This window comes from Callospermophilus lateralis, chromosome 8 (assembly GCF_048772815.1).
Source record: "Callospermophilus lateralis isolate mCalLat2 chromosome 8, mCalLat2.hap1, whole genome shotgun sequence".
NCBI lineage: Eukaryota > Metazoa > Chordata > Mammalia > Rodentia > Sciuridae > Callospermophilus > Callospermophilus lateralis.
The window spans coordinates 53656990-53678533 of NC_135312.1; the positions used below are offsets into that span (position 1 = coordinate 53656990).

General features: G+C 38.4%; 1 protein-coding gene across 2 annotated transcripts in view; it reads left to right on the forward strand.

The window, feature by feature from the left end:
* The first annotated feature begins 20213 nt into the window (after window positions 1–20213).
* Mob1b (MOB kinase activator 1B) overlaps window positions 20214–21544 on the forward strand; it is a 58016-nt gene continuing 56685 nt past the window's right edge. For both annotated transcript variants that reach the window (XM_076864368.2, XM_076864369.2), the window contains exon 1: window positions 20214–20500. In XM_076864368.2, coding sequence (XP_076720483.1) covers window positions 20487–20500 — 14 coding nt within the window. In that variant the 5' untranslated portion in view covers window positions 20214–20486. The remainder of the gene's footprint in view (window positions 20501–21544) is intronic.

A 21544-nucleotide genomic window follows, 5' to 3' on the forward strand; every position in this document is an offset into this window, starting at 1 on the left:
TAAAAAAGAAGAAAAATGGGGTGGGGATGTGGCTCAAGCAGTGGCCCGCTCGCCTGGCATGTGTGCGGCCCGGGTTCGATCCTCAGCACCACATACAAACAAAGATGTTGTGTCCGCCAAAAACTAAACAATAAATATTAAAAAAAAGAAGAAAAATATTAAAAGATATTTTTCTATATATGGTTTTGTGAGACTAGGCTAATGATTTTTAATTAAAAAAAAAAAAGACAACCAATAGCTGGGTGTGGTAGCATGAGCCTACAGTCCCAGATACTTGGGAGGCTGAATCAGGAGAATCATTTTAGCCCAAGAGTTTGAGATCAGCCTTAGGCAACATAATGAAACTCTGTCTCACACACACATGCACACACAAAAAAAGTAGGATAAATTTATTGAATGCAAACTTTTATATATTTTGGAGCTATATATCATAACTCATAAATTTAAGACAATTTTAAAAAGAGGACTTTAATATATATATATATATAAAATATAAAAATTCACAGAAAATTAAAGTAACTTCCAAATTTACATAACAAATCAATAAGAACACTAGTAATAAAGTGATAGTCATTAAGGGTTTTGTTTTTATTTTTGTTTTGGGGTACTAAGGACTGAACCCAGGGCCTCAAGTTTGCTAAGCAAACTCTGTACCACTGACTTACATCCCCAGCCCTCATTTAGTTTTCCTTAAGACTATACTTCCATACATCCCCCACTTAATGTTAGACTTGGACACTTTCAGAATTCTCTCAAGACTAGAAGAGGAGGGTATGGGATGGGGAACAAAAACTTAGAAGGAAAATAGGAAACTTGGAGATTATTTTTCTTTAAAGTACTACTTGGGAACCCCAGCCGCAAAGGAGAAAAGAAAGAGCTATAACTACTTATTTATAATGATGATTAGAGTTTCTTATGCACTTATCTTCACAACAGTCATACAAGTTAAATATTAATCCATTTGTTAAATTAGAAAACTGAGATTCAGTGGCATGCCCAAAGTCCCATAGCCAGTAGAGTTGAGCAAGGACTGAAGCCAGGTTTCTTACTACAAATGTCATTTTTAGACCACATTAGTGTTTCAGGACTAATGTTCAAACATTATATTTGGCCCTTTATTTTTTGAGGAAATATATTTGGAAAGTTTACATGTTATACTACTTTACAATGTTTCATGATGACCCTGGTTATATAAGTTAAAAATAAAATAATAAAATAATGATGCTATATACCAATAGACATGATCTTAATGAGGGTAGAAACCATGTCAGAATAGTTCATTAACATATATTTACTACCTATAGAGTATGAGGTACATGGTAAGTGCTCAGGAAGTATGCATGGAATGAACTGAAGGAGTGAAGTCGATTTATTTATTTAATGGTTGCCGCAGTCCAGCTGCAGCAAAATAACGGGGAGGGGGGGGGGTGACGAATAACTTGTGTGCGTTGATACAGCAGGAGTGGAAGCCGTTTATTGTAGGACAGGAGTGGTATTTATACATTTTACACAGCTTATCTAATTAGCATAAAATAGATACAGCAGTCAACCAATAAGGAATCTCCACACTTAATGGCTTGCTTTTGTTACTTCACAAACCACTCCCTCTGGCATTTTGCCAGGCACCATGCAGACTTGTTTACAGACTCTAACATTTCTCTGGCAAAATACCAGGTGCCATCCTGACTTGTTTACGTACCTTAACAATTGGTAGTGGGGATAAAGCCCAGGGGCACTCTACCACTGAGCTACATCCCCAGATCTTTTTGTTTTTTATTTAAAGATAGGATCTCACTAAGTTGCCAAGATTGGCCTTGAACTTGTAATCTCCTGCCTCAGCCTCCCGAGTGGCTGGAATTACAAGTTTCTGCCATTGCATGCAGCTAATGTCAAATTCTTAACCATTCTCCTGACACTACATGAACATCCATGCACTGGTAATTATTGTGTTGTAATGATTAGTGAGCAGGCTAAAAGGGGACTTTCTTTTACCGTCAAAGATATAGGCAAATTTGAGTTTTCTAGCCTTTTGTGTGATACATACATATGCAGTAAAAAGAATATAGGGGACTGGAGTTGTAGCTCAGTGGTAGAGCACTTACCTAGCATGTGTAAGGCACTGGGTTTGATCCTCAGCACCACATATAAATAAATAAAATAAAGGTATTGTGTCCATCTACAACTAAAAATATTTTTTAAAAAAAGAATATAGGTTGTAGGGCTGGAGTTACAGCTCAGTGGTGGAGCACTTGCCCAGCTTGTGTGAGGCCCTACGTTCAATTCTCAGCACTGCATTTAAAAAAATAAATAAAGTTCTTATGGACAACTAAAAAAAAATTTTTTTAAAGAATATAGGTTGCAGTAAAGAAAAGAAATATACATTAATAAAAGGAGGCCTTCAACAGGATAATTACTAAAAAGCAGTCTAGAGTTTAGCAGCTTTTCTGAAGTTATGAGTTTTGTTTCTTTGGTAAAAGTTCCATCTATTTATAGTTTCAGCTATTTAATACTGTAAAAGCATTTTACAGTGTAGCCATTCCATGGAAGTTTTATGAAGTCAGCTAGTTATCTTTTTTTTTTTTTTTTTTTTTCCTGCGATAGATGAGCTCAACTGCTGAACTCAAGTGAAGAAAAATGACTTCCAAATCATTACCATATTCAGGATGTTCCAGTGCTTCAATGACAGCTTAATCTTGTTTTTTGGTCAATTGCTTTGGTTAACTCAAACTAACTCGAATAAATTTATTAAAAAAGATGCTTATTGGGGGGCTTTTATACAACAGGATATGAAAATCAAGAAGTGAAAAATATTTTTTTTTCTCATGAAAGATGTTCCTGAACCCATGGATATACATTCATTTCCTCCTGATCTTGACAAATACCAGTAAATTTATTTCATTTCCATCCAGCATAGATAAGAAGTAGTGAATTAGTAGCAGTAAGAGGGTAATGCCCACTAACAAGAAAAGAGCATGGAAAGAAGCCACAAGAAACCTTAGAGAAGAGCCATTAAAAGTCAGTATGAGTTGGACTCAGTGCCACACCTGTAGTCCCAACAGCTCAGGAGGCTGAGGCAGGAGGATCGTGAGTTCAAAGCCAGCCTCAGCACTTTGCGAAGCCCTAAGCAACTCAGAGAGACCTTGTCTCTAAATAAATACAAAATAGGGCTGGGGATGTGGCTCAGTGGTCAAGTGCCCCTGAGTTTAAAGCCAGCCTCGGCAATTTAGCAAGGCCCTAAGCAACTCAGAGAGACCTTGTCTCTAAATAAATACAAAATAAGGCTGGGGATGTGGCTTAGCAGTTAAGTGCTCCTAAGTTCAATCCCTGGTACCCCCCTCCAAAAAAAAGTCAGTATAAGGTAGCCAGGTGCAGTGGCAAACACCTCTAATCCCAGCAACTGGAGAAGGCTAAGGCAAGAGGACCCCAAATTTGAGGCCAGTCTCAGCAACTTAGTGAGACCTTGTCTCAAAATTTAAAAATTGAATAAAAAGTTCTGAGGGTTTATTTCGGTGGTAGAGCACCCCTGGGTTTGATCCCTAGTAGTACAAACAAACAAAAAGAGTAACAAAAATTAAAAAAAAAATCAGTAAGAGGTTATGATAAATTTATGAGTGCATCATAATAATTTGGGATGCTGATTTCATGCCAACAGATCTTGTTCAAATATCAGCTTTATCATTTATTGACTGGTGATCTCAGTTCCCCAACTACAAAATGGAGATAATAATAGTATTTACCACATAGTGGTAGATCAGATCAAACAAGGTAAAAACAAAACAAAACAATGCTTGGGTATAAATCTTAGATAACTGCTAGATTAAAGTTATTCAATCTCTCTGAAACTTATTACCCTAGTTTAGCATGTGTGACAAAACAATAATCCACCAAGAAAATATATGAGAAACTATTTTTTAAGCTGCCAATTTTTTGGTAGTGGAGATTGAACCCAGGACACATGCTAGGCCAGTGCTCTATCACCAAAATATATCCCAGCCCTTAATTCCCTGTTTTTTCCCCTTCATTTTATTTTGAGACAGGTCTCACTAAATTGTCCAGGTTGGCCTGGAACTTGTGATTCTCTTGCCTTGGCCTCCTGAGTAGCTTGAGTTATAAACATGCTTGTGATTGTTTTAAAGGAACAAATCACCCTAAAAAGCTATTTTGAAGCAGGCAAAAAGTGGGGGGTGTTTATAATAATCTTTTTTTGGTACTGGGGATTGAACCCAGGGGAATTTTACCACTGAGCTACATCACCGACCCTTTTTATTTGTTGATTTTGTCACAGGGCCTTAGTAAATTGCTGAGGCTGGCCTCAAACTTGTGATCCTCCTAGTTCATGGGATTACAGGTGTGTGCCACCACACCCAGCAATAACTTTTTGTTGTTATTGTTTGTCTACTGGGTACTGAACTCAAGGTTTCTCACATGCTAGGTTAGTGCTGTTTCACTGAGCTATACAGCAAACTACATTCTTAGCCCCAAAATAATCCTGAATCATCAAAAATACATTTAACTAACTTCACAAATTTAGTCCACAAATTTTTCCTAAGAAACATTACTTTGCTGTAACACCAGACCCTGATGGTCTGATATTTCTAAGGACTTGTCAGTGTGATACAGAATATTTCAAATATTGGGCTGGGGTTGTGGCTCAATATTTGAGCACTTGCCTCCCACACATGAGGCACTGTGTTCGATCCTCAGCACTACATAAAAATTTTAAAATAAAATGAAGATATTGTGTCCATCTACAAATAAAAATATATTTAAAAAATCCATTGATGACTAAAAATTATTTTTAAAAGAATATTTCAAATATTTAAAATATAACATTAGAATTACTGTAATACATGATAGGAGAAGAGAAAGTACTATGAAGTTATTTACAGAAACTATAATTGAAGTAAGTAGTTATTTAAAGTTCAAAAAGGAAGTTGCCTTTTTATATAAGTAAGAAAGCATTCTAGATAAGTATGGAGGACTAAAAAGCTGTAATTTGTCTTTGTTCATTTTCTATTGCTATAACAGAATACCACAGACTGGGTAATATATAAACAATAGAAGCTTATTTGGCTTACGGTTGAGGCTGGGAAATTGAAGAGCACAGCTTCTGGTGAGGGCCTTTCTATTTCATCATTACATGGCAGAAGAGCAAGTTAAACACATGCAAAACAGGAAATCTGACTGAACTCGCCCTTTTAATCAGGAACCACTCCCACAGTAATGGCATTAATTTACTCACGAGGCAGAATTATCATTATCGAATTACTTCTTAAAGGTCCCATGTCTTAATATTGTCTCAGTGGCAATGAAATTCAACATGAGTTTTGGAGGGGGCATTCAAACCATATCAGCATGTTTGTGAAACTATGAAAAATCCAGATATGTATTAAGGACAAGGTAGACAAGAGAGAGACCTAAGAAAATAAGGTGGCACCTTGCTTGGCTTTCTAAGAGGCTTGAGTGCTATCTGAAGTAAGGGCTGTCTGTTGCAAGAAAATGGTTGGAGGAAGAATATCGTTGAAGAGCTTCATGGGACTCATAAGATCAGCAGGAATCTGAGAATAAGTCTAGGAAAATAGAAAAAAAGAAATGAAAGAACTTCTTCCAGTCAAAACCCACAAAGTATAATAAACATTGTTTAGTTAGAACAGAATGGTCTCCCCCATTTGAGGGATGCTTCTGTAGGTTCCTATGAATAGATCTAAGTGCTCCCTGTTTTCAACGGAACTGCCTCCAGAGTCAATGCCCTGGGCAGGAGGATCCAGTTTCTTCCCTCTTGAATTTCCACAGTAAAAAATGGATCATGCTGAATCCTACCAAAATCATACATAATATCAGATTTCCTTCCCCAAAATAGGAAAGGGGAGTTGGATAGTTGATAGTTTAAAAAAACTAAAACAAAAAAATGATTTATACAGAATATTAAAGAGGCAGTGACAAGATTAGATTCAGACTTCAATAGATGAAACTGGTAATCTCAGTTACCCTATCTATAACATGGAGATAAATCGGGAGCTGGGGTTGTGGCTCGGTGGTAGAGCACTCACCTCACATGTGTGACACCCTGGGTTCAATCCTCAAGACCACATAAAAATAAATAAGTGAAATAAAGGTATTGTGTCCAACTACAACTAAAAAGTAAATATTTCAAAAAAATGGAGATAAATCATACTACTTAGCACAAACTGGATAGGACAAAATTAGATATAGCTAACTATTTTGATGTATAGGAGATGGATATGAAATGACTTAAATGATACCAAAGGGGATACACTGGAAAATAATTATCCTGTGTACTTTTTCTTTAACTTAAAAAAAAAGTTTTATTTTTCATAAATGACATCCTAGAATTCCAACAAAATTAATGAGGTATTAAAATGAAATGTACAGGGGCTGGGGGGTTGTGCCTCAGTGGTAGAATGCTTGCCTAGCATGTGTGAGGCATTGGGTTTGATTTTCAGCACCACACATAAGTAAATTAAAAAAAAAGGTCCATCAACAACTAAAAAAAATTTTTTTAAATGAAAATGAAATGCACAGTAACCTCTATCACCTGGTGGATGACTGAAAAATGGGATGCCAATACAGATAGCCACAGGGTTTTCTTATGCCAATGTGAGGTACCCTGTGCACTTCTGATCTTCATATTGCTATTTTTGCCTTCCCCAAAATGTTTTCTTGCATAAGCAATAACATATATATTTCTATGTAGTTTATCATTTTGGTTGCTCAATGATTAGTTTATTGCTTTTTTGTGTGCTCATTTTATACCCAGCAACTCTTAACAAATTATCCCATTGCTTTCAGTAGTTTTTAAGTTGATTCTGTTTGGTTCATCAGTTTGTCTGGTGTGACAGGTATAATAATGGTCCCCCAAAGGTGTTCATATCCTGCTCTTTGGAACCTGTCACTATTATTATTACTTTATATAGCAAAAGCAATTTTGTGAATGTTATCAAATTAAGGCTCTTGAGATGGTGAAATTATCCTGGATTGTCTGGGTAGGTCCAGTGTAATTACAAGAGTTCTTAAAACACAGAAGAAAGAGACAGAAGAGTTGGAGAAGGAGGTGTGATTACAGAAACAAAGTTATGATTGTTAGAATGATGTGGGACCATAAGCCAAGGATTGCAGACAGCCTGTAGAAGCTACAAAAAGCCAGGAAATGAATTCTCTCCTAGAGCCTCCAAAATGCATCCCTAATAACACCTTGACTGTAGCCCATTGAAATCCATTTCAGATTTCTAGTCTCCAGAACCACAGGAAAATAAATTTGTGTTGTTTTAATCCAGTAAATTTGTGGTAATTTGTTGTTCCAGCAATAGGAAACCAATATACATGGTCTTTCTTTTTCTGAAAAAAATTTTTTATTTTAGTTATCAGCAGACACAACATCTTTGTTTTGTATGTGGTGCTGAGGATCGAACACCTGGCCGCACGCATGCCAGGCGAGTGCGCTACCGCTTGAGCCACATCCCCAGCCCAGTATACGTGGTCTTTCAAATATGACCCCTTCCTTATTTTTGACAAGTAATAGACTGCTATATTATTTTTCTATTTTGCTTTTTTCTTACTCATGTACCTGAAAGATAATTTAAAATCAATTTACATAGATCTGTCTTATTTATTTTATAGCTACAGACTATTTTCTTTATTTACTTTTCCTTAAAATTGTGTTGCAATCTTTTGTCTTACTGAATTACAAGAGCTGTTTATATAGTAAAGAAATTAGCACTACATATGCAACATATTGCAAATATTCTTTCCAATTTGTAGACAAAATTTTTGTTATTAATGTTTTTTATTATCAACCATATTGTTTTCATGTATAACACTTATCAGTATCTGGTGTATATATGTGCATGGATTCCAGATTTTGGAGTTAGTTTAAGCTTGGAAAGCCTTTCTAATAAGATTAAAAATTCTTCTAGCTGAGCCTGGTGGCAAATGCCTATAATCCCAGTGACTAGCAGGCTAAGGCAGGAAGATCTCAAGTTCCAGACAAGCCTGGGCAATTTAGCAAGATCCTGTTTCAAAATGAAAAGGACTGGAGGTGTAGTTCAGTGGTAGAGCATCCCTAGGTTCAGTCCCAAGTAACACAAAACAACAAAAATTCTTCTGGGGCTGGGGATATAGCTCAGTGGTACAATGCTTGCCTTCCATGTAAAAGGCCCTAGGTTCAACCCCAGAACCAGCAAAAGAAAAAAGCAGAAAAACAAAACAAAACAAAACAAACAAACGAAAAACAACCTTTTCTTTTCCATAGTTCCATATAGAATTCTATTTTTTATGTTTAAATCTTTGATCATTTGAGGTTTCATGTACTAGAAAAAATTAAAGAAGGACTAAAATTTTTCAGGTAGCTATCCAGTTGTCCCAGCACCATTTATTTAATAATCTATTTTCCTGCATTAACTATTTTTCTATTTCTCTCCTTGTATACTTTCCATTGATCTTGCTTTCTTTTCAACCTTTTAAACATTGTAACTAAGTAATGTTTTATATCTGGCATCTTCCTTTCTCCCTCTCTCCCCTTATTTTTTAGAATTTTCCTAGCTGAATTTGTATATTTCAGCTTTTCTGGAAGTTTGGTCAATTGTTTTTTGAAATTCCCATCCTGTGGGTACGTTTGTGGGTTAGGGGATTGCATTAAATTTATATTTAACTAGGCAACACAGATATTTTCATATAATAGTAATATATTTCCATTTATTTAAAATATCAACTTTGATTTTAAGAACACTGTGTAGCATGAAATGATATTCATTTAGGCCATGAAAGACATTATTAATGAAGATCAGGAGCAGTCTTCACACAAACTGACCACTAGCCTCTGATGTGGCCTGGGTAAAGGATTCATCCCTGTAGATGAGGAGTCATTAGCTAGGTCACTGAGCTTATCCACCCAGGCAATTTAGATTACAAATGCAAAAATAATTTTGTGGTTGGGGGCAGAACAGAAGAAAGTAGGAACACTTCTTCTAACTAGATCAATGCAGAGTACAACAACTCTGTGTCTGAGTGTTCCAGAGCAGCCTGGAGTCTAGAATCACCTACCAGACCTTTTAAAGACATTTTTGGGCCTATTAATACACCAGATTTTGCTGGCCTGGAACTCATGATCCACCTGCTTCAGCCTCCCAAGTCAGTGGGATTACAAGCATGCACCACTGTGCCTCGTCCTGGTTCCTTTTTAAGTTGTCAGAATACTTTTAGTTTTAATAGGAAACTTAGGGTGTATTCATAAACCAACAAGTACAAACAATAAATTCTTACTTTTAGCATTAATTTTAGAATAGCATTGACTTACAGCAGTGTTTTCCAAACTTCAGGTATTTCCCATAATACCTTTGGATGTTTGTCATCTTGAAATACAACATGTGCCTGCCCGCCTTACTGGGATTGAACCCAGAGGTACTTTCCGTTGAGTTACATATCCTTTTTATTTTTTATTTTGAGACAGGGTCTTGCTAAATTGTGATCCTCCTGCCTTAGCCTCCTGTTTCTGTGGGATTACAGGTGCACACCACCACACCTGGCTCTAAGTACAATATAAACATAACATTTTCCTTTAAATCAGAAATTCTCAATCTCGGATATATATCAATATTATATCAATATTAGGATATCTGTGTTTGTTATAACTGGGAAAGGGAGCAAGATAACCATGTATTGAATAGAGATTAGGGATGTTAAACATAACTGATAAACAGCACAGCCTCTACAACAAGGAGTTATCTGGTTCTTAATATCAGCAGTGCCAAGGCTAAAAAACCCTGATTGAAGATGATTCATTTTCTTTCTTTCTTTTTTTCTTTTTTTGGTGGGAATGTTCTGGGGATTGAATTCAGGGGCACTCAAACACCAAGCCACATCCCCAATACTTATTTTGTATTTTATTTAGTGACAGGTTTTCACTGAGTTACTTAGTGCCTCACTTTTGTTGAGGCTGACTTTGAACTTGTGATCTTCCTGCCTCAGCCTCCTGAGTCACTTCATTTTCTTGTAAACTTCATAATAACTAACACTGAACAAACACATATTTTAAATATTGTTCTAAGTGCTTGAAATAAAATGCAATATCTCTTGGAATCTACATATTTAATAGACAACTGCCATCAAATCTATCTTACAAGTGTGGAAAACAAGGGTTAATTAGCTCTTCAATTTCAAGTAGCTAGTAAATAGCTGAACCTGGATAACAGGACGCTAGAAATTGGAGCTTGACTTATCTGCTATACTTTATATCACTACTATAAGTGGAAACTATAAGTATCACATGTGTTATGTAGCAGGAAAACATAGGAGTAAATTCAATAAGAGTAAATATTACACAAGAGCTGAGTTGCTTAGGGCCTTGCTAAGTTGCTGAGGCTGGCTTTGAACTAATGATCCTCCAGCCTCAGCCTCTTAACTGCTGGGATTACAGTTGTGTGCCACTGCACCTGGCCTATCAGGATTTAAAGACATACTAGCATCAAACCAAGACCTTCTCCATCATGTTAAGGAAATTAAGCCAGAAAGACTCACTCTTATGTGAAAACTAAAAAATCAGTCTCCTAGAAGAACAGAGTGGTGTAGCAGTCAGTAAAGACTGGAAGAAGAGAGCATGGGGGAACAGAAAGCAGTTAGATAAAAGGCACCAGACAGAGGAAGAGGAAGTTCAGGTTTTCTACAACTTGGTAGGATAACTATAAGTTATAATGATTCAAGACAATATATTTCAAAATAGCTACAAGAGTATGAAACTTCTCAACACAAACAAATGATCAATGTTGGAAGAGATGATATTATTTATTACCCTGATTTGTTTATTACACATTAAATACATGCACCAAATTATTGTACTGTACCCAGCAAAGATGGGTACAGTACAATAATAAAATATTATGTTTTAATGAAAAAAAATTGCCTTTCTTCTTGATATGATCAGAAGAAATGAAAATAAATTTTAAAGGAAAGAACTTACCTAACTTATGATTTAGTATTATACTGCTTTTTAAAAATATTTTTTTAGTTGTCAATGGACCTTTATTTTATTTTATTTGTTTTTAATATTTATTTTTTAGTTTTGGGTGGACACAATATCTTTATTTTATATTTATGTGGTGCTGAGGATCGAACCTAGTGCCTTATGCATGCTAGGTGAGCACTTTACCTTACCACTGAGCCACAACCCAGCCCCTGGACCTTTATTTTATTTATTTATATGTGATGCTGAGAATCAAACCCAGTGCCTCACACATGCTAGGCAAGCGCTCTTCCACAGCCCCAGCCCTACATCTGTTTTTGTACCACTTAAAAATCCGAATTCTTGGTTCCACCGTTTAGCGATTGTGAATTGTGCTGCTATAAACACTGATGTGGCTGTATCCCTGTAGTATGCTGTTTTTTAAGTCCTTTGGGTATAGAACAAGGTGTGTGATAGCTGGGTCAAATGGTTTACAGGTTTCGAAGGAATCTCCACCCTGTTTTCCATAATGGCTGCACCAATTTGCAGTCCCACCAGCAATATATGTATAGCACAATATATGTATAGCACAATTCACAATAGCTGAACTGTGGGACCAAACTAGATGCCCTTCAGTAGATGACTGGATAAAGAAAATGTGGTATATATACACAATGAAATATTACTTAGCAATAAAAGAAAATAAAATCATGGCATTTGCAGGAAAATGGATGGAGTTGGAAAATATAATGCTAAGTGAAGTTAGCCAAATCCACAAAAACCAAATGCCAAATGTTTTCTCTGACATAAGGAGGATGATTCATAGTGGGGTTGGGAGGGGGAACATGGGAGGATTAAAGGAACTCTAAATAGGGAAAAGGGGTAGGAGGGAATGGGAGGGGACATGGGATAGAAAAGATGGTGGAATGAGATGGACATCATTATCCTAATGATGGACATCATTATCCTAAAAATTGTGCTCTATGTGTGTAATATGAATTGTAATACATTCTGCTGTCATATATAACAAATTAGAATAAAAAATAAAAAACTCCAAATTCTTCAATAATAAAATACTCTGAGATAGTTTGATTCTACATTAATTAGATAGACCCAGATCTACTATTTACTATAGGTCTTGTATTAGATGTAATTAAATTTCCTCATCCATAGAACTGGGACAATAATATCTGTGTCACAAGGTTGTGGTGAAAATTAAATGAGGCATAAAGAGTCTTGCAAGATTACTGGTAGAAAATTATATACACAGCAGAAAATAAATATTAGTTCCTTTCATTTCCTGAAGATTCTGTGGTCTCTTTCCAGAATTGGCTTAGCTTCTCATGTGCTTCCATGATTATGTAAGCTCTCCTTGAGCCCTGGCAGGACAGGCAGCCACAATTGGCCCCAGGATATCACCGCAAACAAAGAGCTGCTTTCAGTCCTATCCAGAGTAACCACAGAAGGTCTCCTGGGAGGAACTGGCCTTTTGAGCCAGGTTGTGGTCTTGTGAGAGATGTTGATGATCCAGGGAAGACTTATGGAAATTACAAGCATGACAGCCCTGTGACAGTGACTCTGATAGGTGATACCAGGTCCCTGGAGGTTGCCAGAGGGAGGCAGGAGGCAAAGGAGAAGGGGAAGGCTTTTTTCTTAGAAACAGAGTTATGGGTCCATCTTTACTTTACCCCCACATACAAATACACATATTCCTGCTTTAATTTTAGACCTGCTAATTTCTATGCAGTCTTAAGTTCACAGCTAAAGGTTGTATTTTAGCTGTATTTAGAGTACCTCCCATAGGATTGGATTTGTGATTTTTTGTTTTCAGCAAAAGCAAGTTCAAATGAACATTGAAATTATCATCTACATGGTGGTTAGAAGGTCTTTTATCTCTACTTCCTCCACTTTGTTTCTAATACTTACACACACACACACACACACATACACGCGTGTGTGTGTGTGTGTGTGTGTATATATATATATATTCCCCCCTACACCGCTAGACAAGTAAGTAAGTGCTCTACCACTGAGCTATACCCTCTATCCTATTTTTTTTTTTTTTTTGAGACAGGATCTCACTAAGTTGCTCAGGCCTTGAACTTGTGATCCTCCTGCTTCAACCTCAAGTGTAACTGATATTATAGGTGTGCATCACTGTACCCAGCTTCATATTTAAAAACATTCCTTTAATAAGGCTTGGCATTTTCATGCCATAATTACTGATAATTAAAATGTAAATACAACTAGTGAGTTTATACACTGACTTAAATTCAGAAAATCTTCTCCTCACTAGAATGTAAACTTCTTAGGGCTAGAGATGTTTTGTAGTCTATTAAATATCCCCAGTGTTTACCCAAGTAATTGGTATATAGTTAGTACTTAGAAATATTTGTTGAATGAATGAAGGTGTATGTGATTCTGGCAGTCAACATTTTTTTTTTTTTTTTTTTTTTTTTACTGTACTTGTTTTGTGGGGTGGGTGGGTACTGGGGATTGAACCTAGGGGCAATTGATCATCAATTTTTTTCCCCAACCTTTTTATGTTTTAATTTGGGTCAGTATCACTAATTTGCTGAGGCTGGCCTTGAACTTATGATTCTCCTGCTTCAGCCTCCTGGGTATATGGTTACAGGAATGTACTACTACTCTTGGTTTATATATGTATTTTTATGCCCCTGAGCTTTACATTGTTGCATTCTTTCTGCAGTGCCTTCTCTCTGCCTTTACTTTCCATCACCCCTTCTTTACTTGGCAAAGATCTACTAACCTCTTATGACAGCTTTTTTGGTAAAACTCTCCTTGATCCTTATCTTTCTCAAAATAACCTCTTTTCACTAGTTAGTGTCCTGTAGCCCTTTGCATATAATCCTATTATAAGAGGGATTATTTTTTCTGTAAGATTTCTATTCCAGTTTCTGCTGCTAGAAATGAATTCCTTGAGGTTATGATGTGTATATCTTTTGAATTCTCACTCTTAGCATGGAAACTGATTTGTGGTAGGTGTTTATTAAATGTTACTGACTGATGGACTGACTGAATCTCTGGGAAGGTGTCAGACATTTCTCTTATAAGAAGTGCACTACAAGAGCCAGGCATGGTAGTGCATGCTTGTAATCCCTGTGGTTTGTAAGGCTGAGGCAAGTGGATCGTGAGTTCAAAGCAAGGTCCTAAGCAACTCAGTGAGACTCTGTCTCAAAATAAAATACAAAAAAAAGGCTGGGGATGTGGTTCAATGGTTAAGTGCCCCTGGGTTCCATCCCCAGTATTGTGTGTGTGTGTGTGTGTGTGTGTGTGTGTGTGTAAGAGAGAGGGGGGGGCACTACGCTTCCTTTAAAAAAGTTCAATTTTGGATAAGAAATCTTCCTTCCTATTACAGTTTTCATTTGCATTTTATTCTGTATTCAAATAAAACGATTCATGTGAAACCAGAGTTCAGTCTATAAATAAGGGATTTGGAAGCTGGTTAAATTTCAAGGTGGTACTAAGTACTTAGTTTTTTGCCCTGTGGGTGCTTCCTGGTTGCTTTGATGCCTTATCAAGGATAGTGATATTTAGGTAGGGTTAGACTATTTCTCCTGAGGCAAAACAAATGGTTTGACTATCTGGGACCATATTCTTGTTGGTTCAGGACAGGGTAATTATGTTGTATAAAGCAGTATCTTGTGTCTCCAGCTATAAGAGGATTGTGGCCTACTCAGGTTGCTATGGTTATGACTATGACAACTATGGAAACAAGAAAGAGACGCCAAGAAGTGGGTGTGGTAATGGCTACAGGCAAGAGAGAACAAATGGTCAAGACTAGAGATGGCTAGGGGACCTTGAATTCTAGCAGTCTTATAAGCAGGAATTCAAAACCATGCACAGAGATCTGACTTCCACATTTAATTATTTACATTGATGCCAACACTGCAGTGTTTTTGACTGATCTTTTTCATTTCTCCACTCTGCCTTTTATTTCTGAGGAAGGCAATGGAGTAGGGGATGCAGCATAAGTACCTGGGGTAAAACTTAAAAGGGCTACAGCTCTTAAGAAATATTTAATTAAGCCAACTGAGAATCTGTGTGGGTGAAAATAACAGCTGCTGATTCCTAGGATATTTTTAAGTTGCACCCAGTTGGGATACTCTTTATGTCTATATATGGTCCTTCAAGTTAAAGAAACTTGTGGAGATGGGTGGACTCAAAAAAAAAAAAAAAAAAAAAAAAAAAAGGCTCCCTAAAACGACATCATCATCACTTGATCTTTGACAGCACATCAGCAGCCTGCTCTCTGGGAAACTTCAGCAAGGTTATAAGTTAAGCTGCTCATCTGACAAACTCAGCAGTGACTCCTTCATCCCCCTACATTGTTGCTAGACTTTTATGAGATTCAAGGACAGACTTATTTGTTTAGTTTCCATATACTTTCAAGCTGCTTAGTTACTGTGTCTTGTGCACAACATGCACTCCAAGCAAACAAACTTTTTAAGAGCACAGAGGTTTGAAGCAGCAAGCAAGCCAGCAGATTGAGCCCCCTGAGCCCATGAAATATATGAAGCAAACCCAAACACAGCTGGTAGAGTTAATTTTAGATTTTCTGACCTTGGCAATGTCCTATCAACTTGAGAAAAGCAGCTTTGAATAGGCTCAAAAAGGACCCTCCTTCCTTCTCCCATGCAACTTACTAGCTACTAGACAAGTTGCTATGTGGTTTTAAATTAGCAGAGAAAACTTGGGCAATATAAAACTTGAAAGATCAAAAAATGTAATTCAATATTTAGTGAAATAAGTGCAAGGTCCATGCAAGAAGCCTTTTATAATTTTTGCCCTATGGACTAAGATCCTCACAATTATACAGAAAGTAGAACTTTCTAAAAAGTTCTTAAAGTGTGGCTCCTCCCACCAAAAAAAAAAAAAAAAAACAATGTCTATGCTATTCTTATCCTCAAAACAGGTGAAGTCCCTATAATATATACTAACATACAACGTGGACCTTTTCCTCAATGATACTTAGACAATTTTGAATTTTGCTTTTATTTATTTGATTTTCTGTATTTTCCAATGATATACATAGGATTTATGAGACAAGGACTATGCCCCCCACATCCCAGCCCCCCTTTTTTCACAGAGACCCATAGTAAACACTCAACAAATGCACATTGAATGGATAAACAAATGATTTGTGTCTTTATCATTCCCTAAAATCTAGGCATTCTATTGCACAAAACCCATCTTCAAAGAACAAATAGCTAGAATGGAGAGGGTATTCGGTTAGCTTTGTGGTCAATGGAAGATTCTTTCTTCCATTTTAAACAAAGAATTACTTTAAGAAGTTTTTTGTTTTGATGGTTTATGGGTTTTAGTGACAAAGTAATGCACTGACAGACCAAGTTTCATGAACCAAACTTTTGTGATTTCATTATTTTCTGAGACAAATCAACCCATCCTTGAGAAGCATACTCCCCTTCTCCTGTCCTAAGAATTGAACCCAAGAATCCCTGCACAGAGCTACATTCCCAGCCCTTTTTAAAATTTTATTTTGAGACAGAGTCTTGCTTAAGTTGCCCAGGTTGGCCTCAAACTTGTGATTCTCCTGCTTCATTCTCCCTAGTAGCTAGGATTACAGGTATGTACCACTGTGCCCAGTTTGAGAAGCATTTTTAATTGACATTGGTTTGTCTTTGATGAAACAAGATAAAGAATTAAATCTAAATAGCATTGATAGGGATCAGGTTGAATTTCTTATTTATATGAAGTGAGATTGGGTAGCATTCCAAAAATCATTTCGAATATATTCATTATAATATATAATAGGGAGACAGAAGGGAAATGGTGTTCACTAAATTCAGATTGTACTTATTAGTAACTTTATTGATTTTGAACAAGTTATACAATCTCTCAGCACCACTTTCCTTATCTATAAAACAGGCAAAACAACACCTAATATCAACCTCATAGGATAATATAAGAAATAAAAAATTGAGACAAAATATACAAGTTCTAAAGGTTATTGGCCCATAGAAATAGTCCATAAATGGTAGCTGGAAAAAAAACAGTCTTATGTAATGAACTCAGATGAAATAATTATCACATCAATCTAAATTCTGCAATCAAAACATTCCTGTACAGTATAATGCATTTCATCAGGTTACCCAGTATTTGCGACCCAGGTATAACTTTTCCAGTATTGTTGTTCAGGTGTCTGTTCTACCAGGGTCAGATCACATTTCCAAATCAGAAGAGAAAAGCTTCTCAAGAACTTCTGAGGTGGATTTATTTGCAGGATTGGAATGAGAATTTCTTCCCTCTGACATTAATAGTATTTGCTTTTGGTTTATTTATTTATTTATTTATTTATTTGGTTATCCATGGGTACTCTGCCTCTGAGCTACATCCCTAGACTCCACCCTGCCCAGGTTTTTGCAGGGAAGGGAGGTACTGGGGACTGAACTTAGGGGCACTCAAATACTTAGCCACTTCTCCAGCCCGCTTTTGTATTTTATTTAGAGAAGAGTCTCACTGAGTTGCTTAGCACCTTACTTTTACTGAAGCTGGCTTTGAACCTCCTCCTGCCTCAGCCTTCTGAGCTGCTGGGATCTCACTGCTGCGCCACCGCATCCAGCCCCTGCCCACTTTTAAAAATATTTTTTGAGACAGGGTTTTACTAAGTTGCAGAGGCTAGCCTCAAACTTGCAATCCTCCTGCCTCAGGTGTGCGCCGCCAGGCCTGGCTGCTTTTAGTTCCATGGGTGAATGACTATCTTTACCTATAAACAGAAAAAAAGCTGGGTAATGTGAGAGCAAAGAAAGTCTAGTGTATAAAAATTTTTCTTCATTTTCAACACATTTTAAATTTCCAATCATTAACAAACTTTTTTTTTCTCCAGAAAAGGGCCTATTGTTTTTCTTTTTGAAAATTTAAAAACTAAACAAAAGTATACAACATCACATAATGATGCCAATTACTGATTATTTGCCTTCAACAGTTATCAACCCATCTTATTTCATCTGTACTCTCATTTTCCCATTTCATATTATTCTGTAGTAAATTCTTTCCATTTTACTTCATTGGTAAATATTTCAGTACATATGTCTAAAAGACAAGGACTCAAAAATCATAACTACAGCATCATTACCACAAAAATATCCAGTCAGTGTCCACATTTCAAACGTCTCATAAATGACAAACAAACATTTGTTAATGCTGTTTTTCACATTGCTTATTTGAATCAGGATGCAAATGAGTCTACATGTATCAATTTGCTGATTTTTTTTTCCTTACATTTCTTTTTATCTCTAAGTTTCTGCTATAGTTTGGATCTGGAATATCTCCCAAAGGCCCACATGTTAAAGGCTTGGCCCTCAGCTTGGTGCTACTGGGAGGTGGTGGAACCTTCAGGAGGCCCAGTGGGAGGGAGTTAGGTCTTCAGGAGCATGCTCTTGAAGGGTATGATAGGACTTCAGTTTCTTCCTGTTTCTCTCTTTGATTTCTGGCTGCCATGAGGTAAGCATCGTGCTCTATCACATGCTTCCTATGATGTACTATTTGCCACAAACCCAAGGGCATTCCAGCCAAGTGACCTTGGACTGAAACCTCTGAAATCCTGAGTCAAAATAATCCTTACTTCTTTTTTAGTTGATTATCAGTTATTGTCAAAGTAATGGAAAGCTGAATAACACAGTTATTCCTTCAGCTCCATTTTTCTTTTTGCAATTTATTTGTTGAAGGAATTAGGTTCTGTATAATATCCCTACAGTTTAGATTTTGCTGACTGCATCCGAGAGACATAATTGCAATACGTTCTTTCTACATTCTTTTGTCCCCTGTATTTCCTGTAAATTGGTGAATGGGATCTAGAGGCTTGATGGGATTTAAATTCTATTCTGGGAAAAGAAATAAATATGAAACAGACGTTTGCTTCATCTATTTTTTGAGAAGGGTCGGGGTGTACTGGGGTTTGAACTCAGGGGAACTTGACCACTGAGCCACATCCGCAAATCTATTTTGTATTTTATTTAAAAGCTGCTGGGATTACAGGTGTATGCCACCTTGCTCGACCTCCTGTTTTATTTTGAGCCTATAAATCTTCTCGAGGGGTTGGGGATGTGGCTCAAGCGGTAGCGTGCTCTCCTGGCATGCCTGCAGCCCAGTTCGATCCTCAGCACCACATACAAAGATGCTGTGTCCGCCGAAAATTAAAAAATAAATATTAAAATTCTCTCTCTCTCTCTTTAATAAATAAATAAATAAATAAATCTTCTCGAATTATCCCAGTGAATAGCAGGCTGTTCCAGAAATAGAAGTAGATTCCAACATTTTTTTGTTTAATAAAATAACAACTTATCATACCAATAGAATATAAACCCTTGTTCTGGGCCCCTTAACTATGTGAGAATGAAAGTCCCTCTATAAGTAGGACTGAATCATTTCTACCTTCTAGGACGTTTTGTGTATCACTGCTTATAATGGGCTCCATAAATTAATCAGTGTGGCCACTGATGACTAGGCTACCAGGCTGGGGTTAAAGATGGACTGACCTCAGCTCTCCTTGGCTAACTCAGTTTCCCCAGCTGCTCATGACAGCCTAGCTTGCCTGGTCAGAGACTTACCCTAATTTCCTCCTAGTTCAGGGTTTTAAAATGTGCCTATAAAAATAACAGATACCGGGGCTGGGTTGTAGCTCAGTAGTAGAGCACTTGCCTAGCAAGTGTGAGGCACTGGGTTCAATTCTCAGCACTGCATATAAATAAATGAATAAAATAAAGGTCCATCAATATCTAAAGAAACAAAACAAAACAAAACAGATACCTTGAAAACCCACTTAGTCCCTTTCTTCTATTTTGGCAGGACCACACCCAAACCATTCCAACCTGGCGAAACTTCCTCCTATTTTTAAACACCAGCAGAGAAAGCAATTCCATTACTTTTTGTCTTTTGTTGGGCACTCACTTTGGAAAAAAAAAATCTCTGGTGGTAATCTCATCACTCACTACAGGGCCCTGACATCCTGGAGTTGAAGCCCACTTTCTCCCTGACTGCTGAAGGGCAGCTGAGAGGCTCCGAGCGTTGTGCCCCAACCCTTAACCCAGCTGACAGGAGAACCCAGCGGCCGCAAATGGCCTGGGTTGTAAAGGTGACCAGAAGGTGAGCGACCGCGGGCCACAGCTCCCGCGGGGAGGTGGGCGCCGCTGCTCTCGCGAGAGCTCGCGGGGTGAAGGCGGCGGGGGCGCTGGGGAGGACTTGGGGCAGCTGCTCGCCGCGGTTCTCAGAGGAGCCGGTTGGCGGCCCTTTCCCCGCCTCCCTTTTCTTCCCCTCCTATTAAGTGATTCAAGCCGTGCGCTTCCCACTTCCGCCCCCTCTGCCTGCCATTGGAACTAGCAAAGCTGAGCAAGTTGCGGCCGCCGAACTGCCGGCACTCCCCTTCTCTTTCTCGCCTCGTCTTCCTCTCGCCTTTCTTTCTTTTCTTCTTCTTTTTTTTTTCCCTTTTTTGAGGCCGCCACCGCCGCGAGGCCTCGCCACCGCCGAGCCCGAAGCTCACGCCGCGGCCAACATGAGCTTCTTGTTGTAAGTAGCCAGGCCCTGTGCGCCCGCTTTGTTCCGGCGCGACCTGGGCCGCGGGCCCCCAGCCGCCACCCGCGCTCGGCCAAGCCGGGTTGGGTCGGCTTGGCCCAGGGCCGGCCCGGCCCGGGCGTTCCCGCCGAGCCGGGCTCTGGGGACTGCCTGACTGCCGCCGCTCCGCTGCCTCCGGCGTGCCGGGGCCCTCTTGCCCTTAGGAGCCTCTTTCCCCAGTGTCTGCATCCGGATTTCCCTGTCATCCCAATCTCTGCCTTCGCTGTTATTCGTCGGTTGCTTTGCACGCTCTTCCTAGATGCCTCCTACTTCCCGCATGACCGGTGTCCCACGCATGCTGGGTTGCCTCTCCCGGTTTCTGCTGCCCACGGCTCTTTTCTGTGTCTCAAGCATAGAAGATGGATCGTTCTTTCCCCCTTCACCAGGACTCTTTTAACTTTTCTCTTAGATCCTAGGGGTGGGAAGTCGGGATGACAAGTCCTGTGGTGGTAACACCGAAACAAGGCTGCTTGCTGACGGCTTGGGGACGTGGGGAAAGCCATCTGGAATAGCCCCTTGTTTTCCTGAGGCACTTCTCCTTCCCTGCGGAGTACAGGTTTTGTCGTTTAGGCCACCGCCAAATAGGGCCTCGAGAGTGTGACCTGGGTTGATTAGGTCTAATAGGGTGTTGTTTTACACATCATTTGTTAATGCCAGTTTTAGCGTTACATTTGTGCTGGTCACCGTATCACTTATCTTTTATTCCAGACGAGTTTTGGGCGAGGATGGAGGATGGGGGTGGGGAGGGAGAAGCAGAAAGATGGGATGGTCAGATATGGTTATGGAGGCAGCAGACAAACCTCAGGTCCTCGAAAATCAAGGGTTATACCCTGAAGAATAACTCCTTTGAAGACTATTGTGATTCACCCACGTGTTTATAAAACTGATAAAAAATTTGGAAGTTGTAAACCCACCATATACGCTCCTTTACTGCTGTGGCAAAAGTAGCTTTTAAAGAATATTTTCTGTTCAGGTTACTCCTTTTCCTCACCTCTCATA